Here is an 18,228-nt window from a genome sequence, read left to right as displayed (position 1 = left end):
CAGTACCTGTACTTGATCCCAACTAAGATATAATTACCCCTTATTGGGGCAGAACAGCCCTATTGGGTTTATTTAATGGTTAAATGATTCCCTTTTCTCTGTAATAATAAAACAGTACCTGTACTTGATCCCAACTAAGATATAATTACCCCTTATTGGGGGCAGAACAACCCTATTTGGTTTAATTACTGTTTAAATAATTTTTTTGGCAGAATTCAGGTAGGAGATCGGAAAACCCCAGAAAACCCCAGGTCCCAAGCATTCTGGATAATGGGTCCTATACCTGTGCTCCCTTATTTGCATCTCTGTGTCCTGTTATTGGACAGCACTGACCTACCCCTAATCTGTTACCTTCTATTTGCACTTTATAGCATTATATCTATAGATTAATTGAGGCAGTATATAGGGACACAGTTCTGGGTTGGTTCATGCATTGTTGTTCTTTTGCAGTTTGCAGCTCCAGCATGAAACCATTCATGAAGCCGCCACCTACGGGTCAGTTAGGCCTTACCGGGAGAGCCCACTACTAGCAAGGGCAAGGCGAACAGAGAGCTTCCACAGTTACAGGGATTTCCAGTCGTTCAGCTTCGGGAAAAACAATATTGAAAAGGCAAGCCCAGAAAATGGAAGTTTTGTAGTAAAATGTGAAGTAAAACCAGCCGAGCATGAAACCTGCACCCCAGATAAAAAGACTGCAAGGGGAAGCAAAGCTCTGGAAAACCTACCCGACGCCTGCAAAGGCCCCGAAAGCTTAGACGCCAAGAAACGCGTCGGGGAGGACGACGGCGAATCAAAGTCCGAGTTAAAAAGGAGAAGTGGTTTCGACGGAGCGTTCTTAGGAAGGAGAAAAGTCTCCCACGTTCCTCACGTCGGTTCCTCGCCCAACACGAGCGAAGGAGGAAACGATTCTCCCGGCACGGCGTCGCCATCCCCCACCAAATCCACCACTTCTCCGCGCCGTAAGAAAAGCGACTCTTCCTGCCAGGACTACGCTTAGTACGGAGGCAAGAATGTTTTTGTGTTTGTTTTTGGCTTCTAAAGCATGTCGGGGGGCTACAGTTCCCAGAGAAACGTGAAATACTAGCGTCTGACTCCTCCGCTCAGATATCTTTGCCTTGCCCATAAGACTGGATTGTATCTCAGCCTTCTGGAGAACCGGCCTTACACGATGCCCCCTGTGAGGGTTTGACCATCTATGCAGTCTTTCTGCGCCCTTGTACTTTTATAAATATATATACTTTTATAAGAGGAAAAAAAAAAGCTTAATTGTACACACATGCTAGTGTCATAACTTATTGATTTATAAATAGTTATTTATCTTACAGCACTGATGCAGTCAATAGACATTTATTCTGATTTTTTTTTTAATGTATAGCATAATTTGCACGTAGCCGGGCCATAATATAGTGATAGATGGCCTTCAAGCCCAGGGGCGTGGCAACTTGACGGGATTTGTAGTTCTACAACATCCGGAGGGCTTGACAAGTCACTATCGCTGCTATAGTACTTTTATTTTTCTGCCATGTTTGCAAAGTGTCTATAATATAGCAATATTGCACTCGGGTGTCGTGTACACTGACTCCATTACGCACCAGTAAACTTAGCGGGGGCTTATTAGTTATCGTTCCTGAAGGCCAGACCCCACCCCAAGCATATTACATCAAACGTGAGTGACGTCACAATTGTCACTCCTACCTTGTGATGTCACTCAGACATGATTATGGGGAGTCAGGCCAATATGGCTGGTGGGTAATAACCCCCAGTGTATTGACTTCTTATTTCAGTATTTAATGCTCCGAGGTTTGTTTGTTTTTTTTTTTAGCATTGTCTAAACTGGAAATCGATTTTAGAAAACATATATAACACTGAGTATTTATAGAAAAGTATCATTCAAACCTGTCTTGCAGTCTGTGATATGTTCATATTCACGCTACTGTAACGTAAACTGACATAATCCACGGAACATTAAAAAAAAAAAAAAATTGCAAATGGAACCGTCGATTTTTCTTCTCCGTCCCCGGACGTTGTGGTCTCGACGTGGGTAAATATCAATGGGAAAAAATGACCTTGGAAATCTCATTGCTGCTCATTAATTTGAAAGGAACAAAATGGCCGGTTTCATTAAGCGGTGTCCCTAAATATCCGAGGATCCATTAATCTTGCTGTCTGGGAAGTGTAAGAACAATTATATGCGAAACCCAATTTGCAGTTTTCCCAATGATATACAGTGGTGTGAAAAACTATTTGCCCCCTTCCTGATTTCTTATTCTTTTGCATGTTTGTCACACTTAAATGTTTCTGATCATCAAACACATTTAACTATTAGTCAAAGATAACACAAGTAAACACAAAATGCAGTTTTTAAATGAGGGTTTTTATTATTTAGGGAGAAAAAAAATCCAAACCTACATGGCCCTGTGTGAAAAAGTAATTGCCCCCTGAACCTAATAACTGGTTGGGCCACCCTTAGCAGCAATAACTGCAATCAAGCGTTTGCGAAAACTTGCAACGAGTCCTTTACAGCGCTCTGGAGGAATGTTGGCCCACTCATCTTTGCAGAATTGTTGTAATTCAGCTTTTTTTGAGGGTTTTCTAGCATGAACCGCCTTTTTAAGGTCATGCCACAACATCTCAATAGGATTCAGGTCAGGACTTTGACTAGGCCACTCCAAAGTCTTCATTTTGTTTTTCTTCAGCCATTCAGAGGTGGATTTGCTGGTGTGTTTTGGGTCATTGTCTTGCTGCAGCACCCAAGATCGCTTCAGCTTGAGTTGACGAACAGATGGCCGGACATTCTCCTTCAGGATTTTTTGGTAGACAGTAGAATTCATGGTTCCATCTATCACAGCAAGCCTTCCAGGTCCTGAAGCAGCAAAACAACCCCAGACCATCACACTACCGCCACCATATTTTACTGTTGGTATGATGTTCTTTTTCTGAAATGCTGTGTTACTTTTACGCCAGATGTAACGGGACACGCACCTTCCAAAAAGTTCAACTTTTGTCTCGTCGGTCCACAAGGTATTTTCCCAAAAGTCTTGGCAATCATTGAGATGTTTTTTAGCAAAATTGAGACGAGCCTCAATGTTCTTTTTGCTTAAAAGTGGTTTGCGCCTTGGAAATCTGCCATGCAGGCCGTTTTTGCCCAGTCTCTTTCTTATGGTGGAGTCGTGAACACTGACCTTAATTGAGGCAAGTGAGGCCTGCAGTTCTTTAGATGTTGTCCTGGGGTCTTTTGTGGCCTCTCGGATGAGTTGTCTCTGCGCTCTTGGGGTAATTTTGGTCGGCCGGTCACTCCTGGGAAGGTTCACCACTGTTCCATGTTTTTGCCATTTGTGGATAATGGCTCTCACTGTGGTTCGCTGGAGTCCCAAAGCTTTAGAAATGGCTTTATAACCTTTACCAGACTGATAGATCTCAATTACTTTTGTTCTCATTTGTTCCTGAATTTCTTTGGATCTTGGCATGATGTCTAGCTTTTGAGGTGCTTTTGGGCTACTTCTCTGTGTCAGGTAGCTCCTATTTAAGTGATTTCTTGATTGAAACAGGTGTGGCAGTAATCAGGCCTGGGGGTGACTACAGAAATTGATATTGAAATTGAAAATTGAAATTGATAAACCACAGTTAAGTTATTTTTTAACAAGGGGGGCAATCACTTTTTCACACAGGGCCATGTAGATTTGGAGTTTTTTTTCTCCCTTAATAACGTAAACCTTCATTTAAAAACTGCATTTTGTGTTCAATTATGTTATCTTTGACTAATAGTTAACGGTTTTTGATGAGCAGAAACATTTAAGTGTGACAAACATGCAAAAGAATAAGAAATCAGGAAGGGGGCAAATAGTTTTTCACACCACTGTATATATATATATAAAATTTAACCAAAGAATAAAATGAATTGGAAATGTAGAATGTGAAATTAACATCTCAGTGTTTCGTGTTGACCTCGCAGTGGGGATACTGACTGGGGGGCGGGGTTGAGTCCAGTTCCTGCTCCGTTGTGCTTCATACTGGGGAATACCAACACTAACTCTATGGTATCCCTCTCTACTGGCTGTCAGATTATTACTTATCCTTCGCTTGGTGAACCGGCTGCTGTTGACAATTCATGGTTCTTGGACATCCAGGCCCCGCCCATGTTGGATTCGGGATCACATGAGATAAGAAACAGTTTGCCTATCCTGTTGAGCCAATAACACCTTCATAAGAGCTGAAGAGAATGAATGAATTGCCTTGTTCTCCGTAACATCTACATCAGGGGTAGGGAACCTATGGCTCGGGAGGCAGATGTGGCTCTTTTGATGGCTGCATCTGGCTCGCTGCCAAATCTTTAATAAAAAAAAAAAATAACGGGGGGGGGCGTGGCCTGCACTCGGCGGATAGAAGACGTGTTCTAAGCCTTAGAGCACGTCTTCTATCTTATCCTTCTCTTGGTGAAACAGCTGCTGTTGACAATTCATGGTTCTTGGACATCCAGGCCCCGCCCATGTTGGATTCGGGATCACATGAGATAAGAAACAGTTTCCAAATATCTTGGAAGAATGATGGCTTAGGCTTGCCTATCCTGTTGAGCCAATAACACCTTCATAAGAAATGAAGAGAATGAATTAATTCCCTTTTTCTCCGTAACATCTACATCAGGGGTAGGGCAGCTGTGGCTCTTTTAATGGCTGCATCTGGCTCGCTGCCAAATCTTTAATAAAAAAAAAAAATGGGGGGGGCGTGGCCTGCGCTCGGCGGATAGAAGACGTGTTCTAAGCCTTCTAGCGCAGGCCACGCCCTCCTCCGCATCCGGCATCCTTGGCACCCACCCTACCTTGCCCCTGCGCTCGGCGGATAGAAGACGTGTTCTAAGCCCAGGGGGTGGACTCACAAGGTGGCCTTACAACAACTATTTCAATTTGAGCAATTTACACCAGAAAATGATTAAACGACAAAGTCACAATTGTCTGAATGCCATTTTGTTTAAAATTTATGCCTTAATTTCAACATAATAGAAGATGATTCATGCGTTAAGACCTTTACTAAGACAGATTTTTCTTATAGCTGTTTAATGGCAATATTTGCCCCCCCCCCCCCCGTCACCGCGCCCCAAATAACATTCACAGATAAGGTAAAAAATGAATTAACAGTTGTGCGATATCACTACATTATATATGTGCCCTGTAATTATTTCAACAAGTTAAGGGTCACTAACATTTTATATTTGTAATTTGTATTGGTCTAATGGGGATATTAAGATTTGGTTATTAATCTTTTCCCTTTTTATCCCAACCCCCCCCCACAGTTCAATCTCCAAATTTGCCATTATCTCAGGCTGGCTAGCCAAAGCCTGTTATTACTCCAGGATTACAGCTTCTATCATAATGTCACAGATCAGTCTCTCCCAATAGCCGTTATCTCAGGCTGGTTAGCCAAAGCTTCATTATGAATCTTTGTGGTCTGCCATTATCTCAGGCTGGCTAGCCAAAGCTTCATTATTAACCTTCACAGTCTGCCATTATCTCCAGCTGGCTAGCCAAAGCTTCAATATAAACTCCCATTGTCTGCCTATGGGAAACTATCACGGGCCAGGGTTAGCGAGACTTGGTTTGACCTCACAAGGGAAGGACCAGCCAAATGCGGACAGTAATGGCTGCTAAATCCATTCAGTTAGCAGGAATAATTGCCTGACAATTGCTACTAAGTGCTACAGACGATGCCAGAGAAACATTTTAGGGTACAGTGGCACTTTAAAGAGTGTTTTTGATCTGGACTAGACAATCTCAGTCATTGTAGTAGATAAATAAAGGTGGGTACACGAGTAGATTTTCCAGTTGTAACTTGCACAGAAAAGGAGAAGGCAGTTTCCTATAACTCTCTGACTCCGGCGTTGCATCTAGCTGCCCGTACAATTACAGTCCATAAGATCCAGACCTTAGTATTTGTCTTTCATTTATCAAGTGGCGAACTATGAATCTGGTGCTAAAATCCACCCAATGTCTATGGATATTATCTGCAGGCCAGATAAAGTCAGCAAACGATATCATTTCTCTGTATATTTGGTCTCAAGACCATAATAGGACTCGAAAGTCATATTACAATGCTGCCGAAGGTGCAGTCCGGTTGGTCCAATAACCTTGACCTCATTTATAATGGCGTGTCGGTGAAGGCCGTGTGTTGCTTTGTCATTGTGCTGAAACCTTTAATGGTGCTGATCAGATCTTCATCCTCCGTATACTATAAAAGAAACAAGAATGTTGATTGGTACGTGGCCAGTGGCTTACACTTTCAAATGGTATTGTTTCTGGGTTTTTTTTTGCTAGAACTTCCATAGAAAATCGAAGAAATAAATCAGATTATACAGTAGGTATGCCATTTAATGCTATTATCTATGGCTGCGGTGCTGCCTCTGCTTGTTATACACTAAAGGAAGTAGTGAACATCTCTTGTACCAATGACAAAGGCTGATCTGCTTGCGGCTGTGAAACATTTGAAAATTTCATCTTTGATGGCAACAGTAACAATAACTGTGTGAAATATGGAAATGGACGCCTCTTACTTGGGAGGTGGTTACAAACATAAGAATATCCAGGTTACCGTTGAGCATCCCAAAGGCAGGGCCTACACACATGCTCAGGTGGATCCATAGAAAACATGAACGGTGAGTGGTTCAAAATAAGTTCTTCAGAAGTCACCCAAAAAAATTATTTTTTTTGTCAATAGTTGTCAATACTTATTTGTGCTATGAAAAAAAAAATCAGCTTAGTTAAAACTCACTCTATACATCATTTTTTGTTCTTCTCTTAAACCTATTAGAAAACAGTGCAGTTACATCCAAGATGGTTACACCACAGAGCTGGGGATACTTAGCAGGACAGCAAAATAAAATAGACTTAACCATTAAAAAAGCTCTTGAAATGCAAGTAAAATGAGTTTATTGGAGAGATGTGGTACGCAACATATTTCGGGTCCTATTCCATGGGTCCTTCCTCAGGTGTTCAATTGGCTCCATGCAGCTAAGATGGAAAACTACTGAGGGCATCTTTGGAGGCACAGCTAAAGGGCTGTGGGTGCCTTAAGGTGGCCATACATGTAGCGATTTTTGATCTTTTGTGCAACTGAATTGTCAGATATGGAAGTAGAAACAATAGGAATTCTACCTCCTTCTACCGATTCAGCCCTGATGGTAGATTTTGCTCAGGCGCCTTAAATGGCGCCCGATCAAATTCTTTAAACTGCCCGATCGGCGACCGATATCTGCAGCCTTTTGCCATATCGGTCGCCTCGTCGAGCCGCCATACACATACCGAATATCGTATGAAACGAGGTTTCGTACGATATCAGCCAGCTTTAGGCTGGACAGAAATCCACAGAATGTGCAGCATTTTTACCCTACTTCATTGTTAAGCTTTAGTTCTCCTTTAAAGATTATGTATAAGGTTCTGGTAAAAATTGTAAGAAGAACCCTAAAGCCGGCCATACACGCACCAATAATATTGTACAAAACCTCGTTTCGTATGATATCCGGTGTGTGTGTGGCAACTCGGTGAGCTGACCAATATCACAGAAGGCTGCTGATATCGGTCGACTCGCCAATCGGGCGGGTTACAAGATTTTGATCTGGCGCCATTGCAAAAATCTGCCTTCAGGGCTGAATCGGCAGAAGGAGGTAGAATCCCTATTGTTTCTGCCTCCATATATGATGTTTCAGCTCTGAATGTCAGTGGAGGGTGGGAATGATCTTTCGTGCAACCATCACGATCGAAAATCGCCACGTGTGTGGCCAGCTTAATACCTTGGAGCTGGTAGACCGTCTTCTAGATCAGATGAGAGTCTTCTCTTAGCTGCTGTACCCAGATTAACCCATTATTAAGCATGCACCGAATCCACGATTTTAGGATTCATGGGAATCCACCACAAAAGCATATTAGCTAAATTACAGACACGGCAAATTATCCGACCACAATGTCCCATTCCTACCCGCTATTAACGTCTTACTCTGCCCCCTGTCAACTTACCATCCCACTGTCATGGCCCTGCAGTGCACTGTCCCACAATGAGCTTTCCACCAGGGACTTCTTGTGGTGGGAATGGATGAGCTGGCTGGCACTGCGGTACAGAGAATTCTGGGAAAAGCTGTGGCTGACGTGACTCGCTTTTCGAACCACCGACGGCGTATTGGGGCCTGTGTGAGCCTCCAGTTCCGATACCTTCAGTTCCACTATCCCCTGGAATGGAAATGATAAAAAAAATGTTTTTAAGAAATATAATTATATTTCTTTCTAGAAATATTTAGATGTTGTACTGAAAATGCACACAGAAACCAGAAGGAAAGAAATTCATTGCTCACTCACCCTACAAAAAAAAAAACCCATTTATCTAATACAGGTATGGGACCTGTTATCCAGAATGCTCGGAACCTGGGGTTTTCCAGATATGGGATCTTTCCATAATTTGGATCTCCATCACTTAAGTCTGCTAAAAATCATTTAAATATTAAATAAACCCAATAGGGCTGTTCTGCCCCCAATAAGGGGTAATTATATCTTAGTTGGGATCAAGTACAGGTACTGTTTTATTATTACAGAGAAAAGGGAATCATTTAACCATTAAATAAACCCAATAGGGCTGTTCTGCCCCCAATAAGGGGTAATTATATCTTAGTTGGGATCAAGTACAGGTACTGTTTTATTATTACAGAGAAAAGGGAATCATTTAACCATTAAATAAACCCAATAGGGCTGTTCTGCCCCCAATAAGGAGTAATTATATCTTAGTTGGGATCAAGTACAGGTACTGTTTTATTATTACAGAGAAAAGGGAATCATTTAACCATTAAATAAACCCAATAGGGCTGTTCTGCCCCCAATAAGGGGTAATTATATCTTAGTTGGGATCAAGTACAGGTACTGTTTTATTATTACAGAGAAAAGGAGATCATTTAACCATTAAATAAACCCAATAGGGCTGTTCTGCCCCAATAAGGGGTAATTATATCTTAGTTGGGATCAAGTACAGGTACTGTTTTATTATTACAGAGAAAAGGGAATCATTTAACCATGAAATAAACCCAATAGGGCTGTTCTGCCCCAATAAGGGGTAATTATATCTTAGTTGGGATCAAGTACAGGTACTGTTTTATTATTACAGAGAAAAAGGAAATCATTTAACCATGAAATAAACCCAATAGGGCTGTTCTGCCCCAATAAGGGGTAATTATATCTTAGTTGGGATCAAGTACAGGTACTGTTTTATTATTACAGAGAAAAAGGAAATCATTCTCAAAAATTAGAATTATTTGCTTATAATAGAATCTATGGGAGACGACCATTTCGTAATTCGGAACTTTCTGGATAACGGGTTTCTGGATAACGGATCCCATACATGTATTGGCAAATAGTGATTTTGGGCTTTTTGGAAACTACAGTAAAACTCTTACCAAGCATGTGTTTCCAAGCAGTAGGTTTCATGCTTTATAATCTTTCCGTATAGGTCAGATCACATATGTAGCACCCACTGTACGGGCGCCAAACACTCTCAGGGAAGAATGGCAGCTGAGAACAAAAACAGAGGAGCACCAAGCCATGCAGATTGGAGCGCCACACAATACACATGCGTTGGATTCAATGCGCCACTTTACTGTACCTCTGAGTGTGTTGTGTAACTTTTTAATGTAATGCAATTTGCTGAGCCGGACAAATCGGCCACAAGATCACACTGGGATGTAAATAAAAGAATAAATACCATTTAATATGCTGAAATCCAGCTGCAAAACAGTTCCTTTCTGTCTGTATCATTTGTAATCCTGGCAGGGGAGGAGGGACTAAAACACTGATGTTACAAATTGTAACAACTTCTCCACAGCTTACAGACAGCATGCAGGAACTACATAACCCACAATGCATTGCACTGGGATGTTCCTTTCCTTATTGACATCACGTGTCCAGGGAATTGTGGGATTGGGAGGATTCAGGCTGAGGACAGTTACTTTTCATTTTGCTCATTTATCTCTCATTCTACCAAATACAATTCATACAAATAAATGGGATGTTGCCAAGTCTGAGCACATGAAATATTTTAATATTCAAACCGAAACGGATGGTAACAAGTAGAAAAATGAGAAATCAACAGAATATTTTTGTTCAAAAATAATGTGAAGTGTTTTAAAATAAACGAGTAAAACCCTTGGAAGAAATATGTTGGAATTCTGTTGAGAACTGAACCAAAATCTACCAATTTTACTACTATAGCGTCTTAATTTTGCTCTGGGATCACAGGAGTCACAGTGCATACAAACAAGCCAAGGCACACATACATGCTAGGCCCCATTAGCCAATGAATGGGCAGAGTTCTGCCTTTTGCTCCCACACTACTTCCTGTTACAGTTAGAGCTGCATCACTTCCTGTCAGCTGATCTCTGAGGGAGCACACAGCCCAGCACTAAATGGCGGCTCAAGGGAAAGGGTGTCAACAACTGCTCCTCATGAAACATGAGTTGAACTGCTATTGAGTGGCATCTATAAAAGGGGCAATATGAGAATTTGCCAAAAATGAAAAAAACTTTCTTTACTAAAGTTCAATACATTTTGTTTTCTGGCATATTTTATCAATTTTCCCCATCACGTCACTGTAGTAGTCAAAATATATATAATATATTTAACCAAACCCAGGGTTGGACTGGGGGGTGAAGGGCCCACCAGGGCTCCTGCCCCGGGTGCCCTGCACGTGCCCCCGCCGGCCGCGTCCCCTAACCCGCCCTCCTAACCCCCCTTGCAGGGCCCCCCACCCGACATCCTCCCCCAAGAGTGTAACTATAACGCATCAGGCGAGGAGCGGTTGGGCAGAGGGGGGCGCCGGCAAGGGTCGGGTCTGGGCTGGTTTTATAACTTATCTTTCTATGCAGATCCTCTATTATACATATACCCATCCCTCGTTTCAACCACTAACTGGTTGCTAGGGTAAATTAGACCCTAGCAACCAGCTACTAAAATATCCAAGGGAGAGCCGCTGAACATAAAGCTAAATAACTAAAACAAACCATGAAAAATGATGGCCAATTGCAAATTGTCTCAGAATATCAATGTCTACATCATATTAAAATTTAATGTAAAGGTGAAACACCCCTTTAACGGTTTGCCTGCAGTAGACTGTAGAATCTAAGGTGCTAACTCTTAAGGACCTGACTGCCAGGGTTCTTGTTTGTCATTTAGTGAAGAAATGTGCAGTCCAAGTGGTTTAAAATAGCGGTTGGATCAAGAATATCTTCTATTTATCAACAAGCAGAATGCTTTGTGGCTTTGTCCCTGAGGTCCTTTCCTCCAACCACGTTCACTGAGGAATACAGAGACCACGCCTAAAGGTCCCCATACACGGGCCGATTCTAGCTGCCGCTATGGGTCCCTTAGACTGATTCAGCAGCTAATCGGCCCGTGTAGGGGCACTACCGACGGGCCTGCCCCGCTGAAATCTGGCCTGAAATCAGCCAGATATCGATCGGGCAAGTTGAAAAATCTAGTCGGATCGGGGACCGCATCGGCTCGTTGATGTGGTCCCCGAACCGACTTTGCCTATACCTGCCGTTATAATTAGCCTGGATTCTCCCGATATTGCCCACCCGTAGGTGGGGATATCAGGAGAAGATCCGCTCGCTTGGTGACATCACCAAGCGAGCAGATCTGACGGTGTATGGGGACCTTAAGTAGAAGAGCCTAGTTTTGTTACTGACACATAGACATGCATATACTGTATATACCTCATTGTTACTGTGAATAAACATCCCTAAAACCCCTTACCTTCTCTTCAGTTTCCCCTTCGTGAGATGTTGTAGGAACTTTCAAAATGGAATCAGGAAGAAGGACATGCTGACTATCAGACAGAGAGTGTTTCTGGAGATTAGAAGGAATTCAGATACAGAAAGCAAAGAAAAAATTAGGAGGAAATCTGGAGAAAGAGAATAAAAATATAAAGAGTAGGAATGTATAAATGTTAAGGTTATCCATCCAGTGACCTTCCAGATGATGAGAAGAACCAATGATGAGAAGAACCAATGATAAGGAGAACCAATGATGAGGAGAACCAATGATGAGAAGAACCAATGATAAGGAGAACCAATGATGAGGAGAACCAATGATGAGGAGAACCAATGATGAGAAGAACCAATGATAAGGAGAACCAATGATGAGGAGAACCAATGATGAGGAGAACCAATGATGAGAAGAACCATGGGGTATGTTTACTAAGAACGGAGATAAATATCACCGGTGATGTTGCCTGTAGCAACCAATTAGGTCTTTGCTTTAATTTCTAACTTGTAGGTGACTGTTCAAATCTTATTGCTGATTGGTTGCTATGGGCAACATCACCGGAGATAATTATCTCCAATCTTAGTAAACACTCACTATTCATACATACCCCATGTCCCCAAGCGTTGGGTATGGAAAAAAAGCTGAACAATGAAATGACATTTTTTGTAAACTGAAATTCCCAGCATGCTCGGCCCAACAGTTTACTGCAAATTGTGGAAGTAAAAAAATGTTGACATCACAATACTATGTTTTTGACCTACCGCGTAAGTCTCATGTTGAGTGTAAGCACTCGCCGGGGACATCCTCGGCTGAACTGGGACCAAAGGCGGTCGCTCTCGAGGATACGCCTGTTTGTTTATCTTTTTCCGGAGAACCAACGACAGAAAGATGGCCAACAGTAACAGCCCCGTAAGGGCCATGAGAATTATGAACCACAGCTCCGTGTAGAACGTGTTCCCTCTTGAGTCCGTTCCGTTCTTGGCGCTCGGGAATGGCTGTGCCGGAGCTGAGAAAATAAAGAGATTATCTGCATGTCACTTTTGGAATATTTACACAATGGGCATCACCTACTTAGACTTTAATTAACTTACAATGTCCACTGCACCTATCCAATTTATACAACCTACTTTGAGCTAATTAAACTGCACCAATGATCCAACAATGCACAAAATGAATGTGGACTAAAGGTAGTGCTTCTTTTTATATTATATTTTCAGTAGGTGCCATAGAATTCTGTAGGGTTGTGTATTTCCTTTCTGCAACATACGCAAAGTCACTTTTCTTTCCAAATCATCTCCCCAAAACCCAATTTTCTGCAATACACAGCACGTAAAATAAGCCATCCAGATACCCAAGAACCCGAGGGTCAGGGATCATTCCAGCCAGTCCAGTCAATGTTTGGATAAGTTCTGATGAGATGTTGGCTGGGAAGGCCATGGTCCCATACAATAAGTTGCCAACCCAGGCAGGAGTGGCAGAAAATATAGAAAGGCACGGACACCGGGCGCAGTGTAGGGGGAGGGCCCACATGACGGGGCAGGCAACGTGAGCGCCGATTGGCAGCTCAGGCTTGGGTCAGCAAGGGGTTAAAAGGGGGGACACGGACGGAGGCGCAGACAGTCGCGCGGGAAGATGGCCAGGTGAAGGGTAGGCAGCAGTGGCACGAATCCCCACCCACCCTCCCCATTGCCAAATCTTGAGGGAAAGAGAATTGGGCAACGTGGAGGCGGGGATAGGGCTGAGGAGAATACGAGATCGGACCCAGCGTTATATTATAATATTATTATTGCCAATCGTTACAAAATTGTACCATGTTACTAATGACATTTCCTCTGCTATGTAAACAATAAAGTTTTATCTTCATGACTGATGTACAAATAAAGCTGTGGCCATATCATCCAACAGAAGGTGATGTCACGCGTGGACATTTGGTACAGTGGGAGGGAGGAGTGAGCAATGGGTCATGCCCCCTAGTCATGTGTCCCAGACTAGCAGAAAAGTTACTGGGGGGCATCTATTTACCCGGCGCTGTAAGCAAAGGGCAAGTTTCAGACACAAATTTCCATATTGATACCCACAATGCAGCTTCGGGGGATCGTTATCTATTATTTGTATTATTTCAATATTCCTAAGGTATGAATCTTTAGAGATAAATCTGTACCAATAATGTTTACACTTTCTACATATTGGTGTGATATTGGCTATAAATGTACTGTATGCATGATGCACAGTGCTATACAGACTGACTGTCTTAGAGAATAAATGTGTTTAACCCCTAGGTGTCACTGCTGCAATGTGCAATACAAATGTGGGTCTCTGAAACACCTATTGTTCCTTTAGCAACTAATAAGAATGACTTTTATCTCTTGCTAAACAAGGCAGAATATGTCATATTTCTAATGCAGCAATTCCTTAAGCCTCTGGAGAAATGCTGTGGTTCTATCTGGATCTAGAGAACAGGATGATAGATAGATTAGATAGATAGATAGATAGATAGATAGATAGATAGATGATAGATAGATAGATATATAGATGATAGATTAGATAGATAGATAGATAGATAATAGATAGATAGATCTCATATATAAGATAGATAGATAGATAGATAGATAGATAGATAGATAGATAGATAGATAGATGATAGATAGATATATAGATGATAGATTAGATAGATAGATAGATGATAGATAGATAGATCTCATATATAAGATAGATAGATAGATAGATAGATAGATAGATAGATAGATAGATAGATAGATCTCATATATAAGATAGATAGATAGATAGATAGATAGATGATAGATAGATAGATGATAGATAGGATAGATAGATAGATCTCATATATAAGATAGATAGATAGATAGATAGATAGATAGATAGATAGATAGATAGATAGATAATAGATAGATAGATAGATAGATAGATGATAGATAGATAGATAGATAGATGATAGATAGATCTCATATATAAGATAGATAGATAGATAGATAGATAGATAGATAGATAGATAGTTGATAGATAGATAGATAGATAGATCTCATATATAAGATAGATAGATAGTTGATAGATAGATAGCTAGATAGAGAGATGTGGCTTTGCTATCTACCTATCTATCTATCTATCTATCTATCTATCAACTATCTATCTATCTATCTATCATCTATATGTCTGTCTATCTAGATAGATAAATAGATAGATAGGTAGATAGCAAAGCCACATTTTCTGTGGAAAGGCTATAATCTGATAGAATCAAAGAATGGAGTGTCATAACTATCTAGAGCCTGGCAATTAAAGTCAAACCTGGATTTTCTGCTTCCACAACTTATGGTTTTCTGGATTTGATGGTGTTTGCTTTCACTGTCCCCTGAAAAACTTATAATCGAAGTTCAGCTTTATATCATGCCATATTACTCCGTGAAAGGTCACCCTAAAAATGGCCATGCAGAGGCCAGTATTTGCCACTGAGGTGACACATACTGTATATACAGGATTAAATTGACAGTCTAACAATGATATCCATCCACGGATAAGCCAAATTATTAATGGGCCAGTTTCAAAAACCCCTATTGGATCAGGACTAAATAAAACCTGATGAAACTCAGAAATTCATCAAAAAGCTGCTGGATTGGCCCCTCCAGACCAAGCCAGCAACTTATTGGCCTGTGTAGGGACAGCCTGTCCCACTGATATGTAAAGGACAGAATTGAAAGTAATGTCTGGGAAGGATCACATCGGTCCATTTATGTGGTCCTCATCTGGTGGCTCTCCATAGGCCTGCAGCATGATCAGGGGCTACCAATTGGATAAGTCCAATTGGGCCAAGTGTGGAGGAGGAGTTTTTTATACAGGAAGAAAGAATCTGAATGTCTTCTTCTTCTTGAACTGCCTTGAAGAACCCAATAGGTAGGATGGAGATAAAGAAGATCTTCCACTGCCCTCATTCTCATGACTTGGAAACAGCAGATAACTAGAACTCTAGATAAATAGAAAAACTATGTTTCTTTTTTTACACTTTAGACATATTTCAATGTCAGAGCATAAAGGCCCATTTGTGCCATCCCTTTATCACTATACCTACCAATGAATATATCCAGAGAAATAGGTAGATATTTCCCTTTCCGTGGCTATAATATACTGTTGCGTTTCTTGTATTTCCTACAATGACAAACTAAAGCAGCTCCCCTTTCCTCTAAGCAGCGGGATTTTTTATGATTGTGTTTTGGATTTGGAGAAGGCCCTTCCATAACCCAAGTGCCGTAAAAGAGACTGATTCATGAGACATGAAATGAGCACAGTTCAATCTTTATACTTAGTACAGAAGGATATGTCACACTCCCCCAACATGCCCACAAATAGAATATGTCATACCTTGACTTATATACCCTCAACAAAGCATCATCTCGGTGAATAATTCTAACCTTTATTTGACATCTTAATTTACTAAAACAAACAGCGGGTTTCTATTACAGAGCCCCGGCACTTACCGATAGCACCGCATAAAACAATATTCTCCATAAACTAAAGGGAAAGCTACGCGGTCAGGGAATGATGGAGGAAGGTTACATTATAAATATGTGGTTTAGGATTATCTGGATATAAATCAGCTGAGTGGGGGGGGGGGGGGTGCTCATTACAGCCATTATACTTTCTATGGAAGATAAGGGAAAGCAAACTGTCAGTAGATACATTTAGCCTTGTTATGGCCGCATTCCCGTGCTGTTCTGCTCAGGTTTTGGTGTCAACGTTACATGCCTACATGGTTATTTGTATTAATTACTGCCATGTTCTTGTGAACATATTGTCCCATTAAGCCACTTTGCAACCTTTTGATGTCCTTCTAGGCCCAAGCTGCCTTCTCTTCTTCAGGATCTACTGAAGAACAAGGGTTATATTGACTGCCCAGTATTTTATGTTTTGCACCTTGAATCACCATCCTACCTTCAACCACCATCCATCCATTGGGATGGTTTTGCCAATAGGTCCCTATATGGCACCTGTAAATACCGGTACCAGTGGAGGTCCTTGTCATTTTTAAAGGTACAGATATAGGAATGTTCAGGACCAAGGGTATTCCGAATTAGGGGTCTTTCCGTAATTTGGATCTACTATAAAATAAATAAAACATCAATTAAACCCAGTAGGATTGTTTTGCATCCAATAAGGGGTAATTAATTCACGAAGCAGCGTAAAATTTGCGAAACGGCGAAAATGTTGCGCGCCAAAAACAAATCGTCGCCCGCGGCTATTCTTTTGTCGTGTGGCTATTCTTTTGTCGCCCGCGGCTATTATTTAGTCGCGTGGCTATTATTTCGTTGCCCGCGGCTATTATTTTGTCATGGGGCTATTACAGTATTTTGTCACCCGCAACAATTTTTGGACACACAGCAAATTTTTCCGCTGCAATTTTTTTCATCCGTTTTGTGAAGCAATGACGAAACAATAAGGATTATTTATATCTTAGTTGGGATCAAGTACAGGTACTGTTTTATTATTACAGAGAAAAGGGAATCATTTAACCATGAAATAAACCCAATAGGGCTGTTCTGCCCCCAATAAGGGGTAATTATATCTTAGTTGGGATCAAGTACAGGTACTGTTTTATTATTACAGAGAAAAAGGAATCATTTAACCATTAAATAAACCCAATAGGACTGTTCTTCCCCCAATAAGGGGTAATTATATCTTAGTTGGGATCAAGTACAGGTACCGTTTTATTATTACAGAGAAAAGGGAATCATTTAACCATTAAATAAACCCAATAGGGCTGTTCTGCCCCCAATAAGGGGTAATTATATCTTAGTTGGGATCAAGTACAGGTACTGTTTTATTATTACAGAGAAAAGGGAATCATTTAACCATTAAATAAACCCAATAGGGCTGTTCTGCCCCCAATAAGGGGTAATTATATCTTAGTTGGGATCAAGTACAGGTACTGTTTTATTATTACAGAGAAAAGGGAATCATTTAACCATTAAATAAACCCAATAGGGCTGTTCTGCCCCAATAAGGGGTAATTATATCTTAGTTGGGATCAAGTACAGGTACTGTTTTATTATTACAGAGAAAAGGGAATCATTTAACCATTAAATAAACCCAATAGGGCTGTTCTGCCCCCAATAAGGGGTAATTATATCTTAGTTGGGATCAAGTACAGGTACTGTTTTATTATTACAGAGAAAAGGGAATCATTTAACCATTAAATAAACCCAATAGGGTTGTTCTGCCCCCAATAAGGGGTAATTATATCTTAGTTGGGATCAAGTACAGGTACTGTTTTATTATTACAGAGAAAAGGGAATCATTTAACCATTAAATAAACCCAATAGGGCTGTTCTGCCCCCAATAAGGGGTAATTATATCTTAGTTGGGATCAAGTACAGGTACTGTTTTATTATTACAGAGAAAAGGGAATCATTTAACCATTAAATAAACCCAATAGGGC

The 18,228-nt window shown here is 41.1% G+C and overlaps 2 protein-coding genes across 2 annotated transcripts in view; one reads left to right on the top strand and one right to left on the bottom strand.

Annotated features, from left to right (window-relative positions):
• The window catches only part of kctd3 (potassium channel tetramerization domain containing 3), a 33,976-nt gene extending 31,982 nt beyond the window's left edge, over window positions 1-1,994 (top strand). The window contains exon 18 of the mRNA XM_002939274.5: window positions 451-1,994. Within this exon, the coding sequence (XP_002939320.2) occupies window positions 451-997 (547 nt within the window). The 3' untranslated portion in view covers window positions 998-1,994. The remainder of the gene's footprint in view (window positions 1-450) is intronic.
• Window positions 1,995-4,968: 2,974 nt separating this feature from the next.
• ush2a (usherin) overlaps window positions 4,969-18,228 on the bottom strand; it is a 510,724-nt gene continuing 497,464 nt past the window's right edge. Inside the window, exons 69-72 of the mRNA XM_031902040.1 lie at window positions 12,548-12,792; window positions 11,775-11,867; window positions 8,001-8,210; window positions 4,969-6,219 (exon numbers count right to left, since the gene is read on the bottom strand). Coding sequence (XP_031757900.1) covers window positions 6,130-6,219; window positions 8,001-8,210; window positions 11,775-11,867; window positions 12,548-12,792 — 638 coding nt within the window. The 3' untranslated portion in view covers window positions 4,969-6,129. The remainder of the gene's footprint in view (window positions 6,220-8,000; window positions 8,211-11,774; window positions 11,868-12,547; window positions 12,793-18,228) is intronic.

Source organism: Xenopus tropicalis, chromosome 5 (genome assembly GCF_000004195.4).
Source record: "Xenopus tropicalis strain Nigerian chromosome 5, UCB_Xtro_10.0, whole genome shotgun sequence".
In the NCBI taxonomy this organism is placed as follows: domain Eukaryota; kingdom Metazoa; phylum Chordata; class Amphibia; order Anura; family Pipidae; genus Xenopus; species Xenopus tropicalis.
This window is presented reverse-complemented; position numbering and strand designations above follow the sequence as displayed.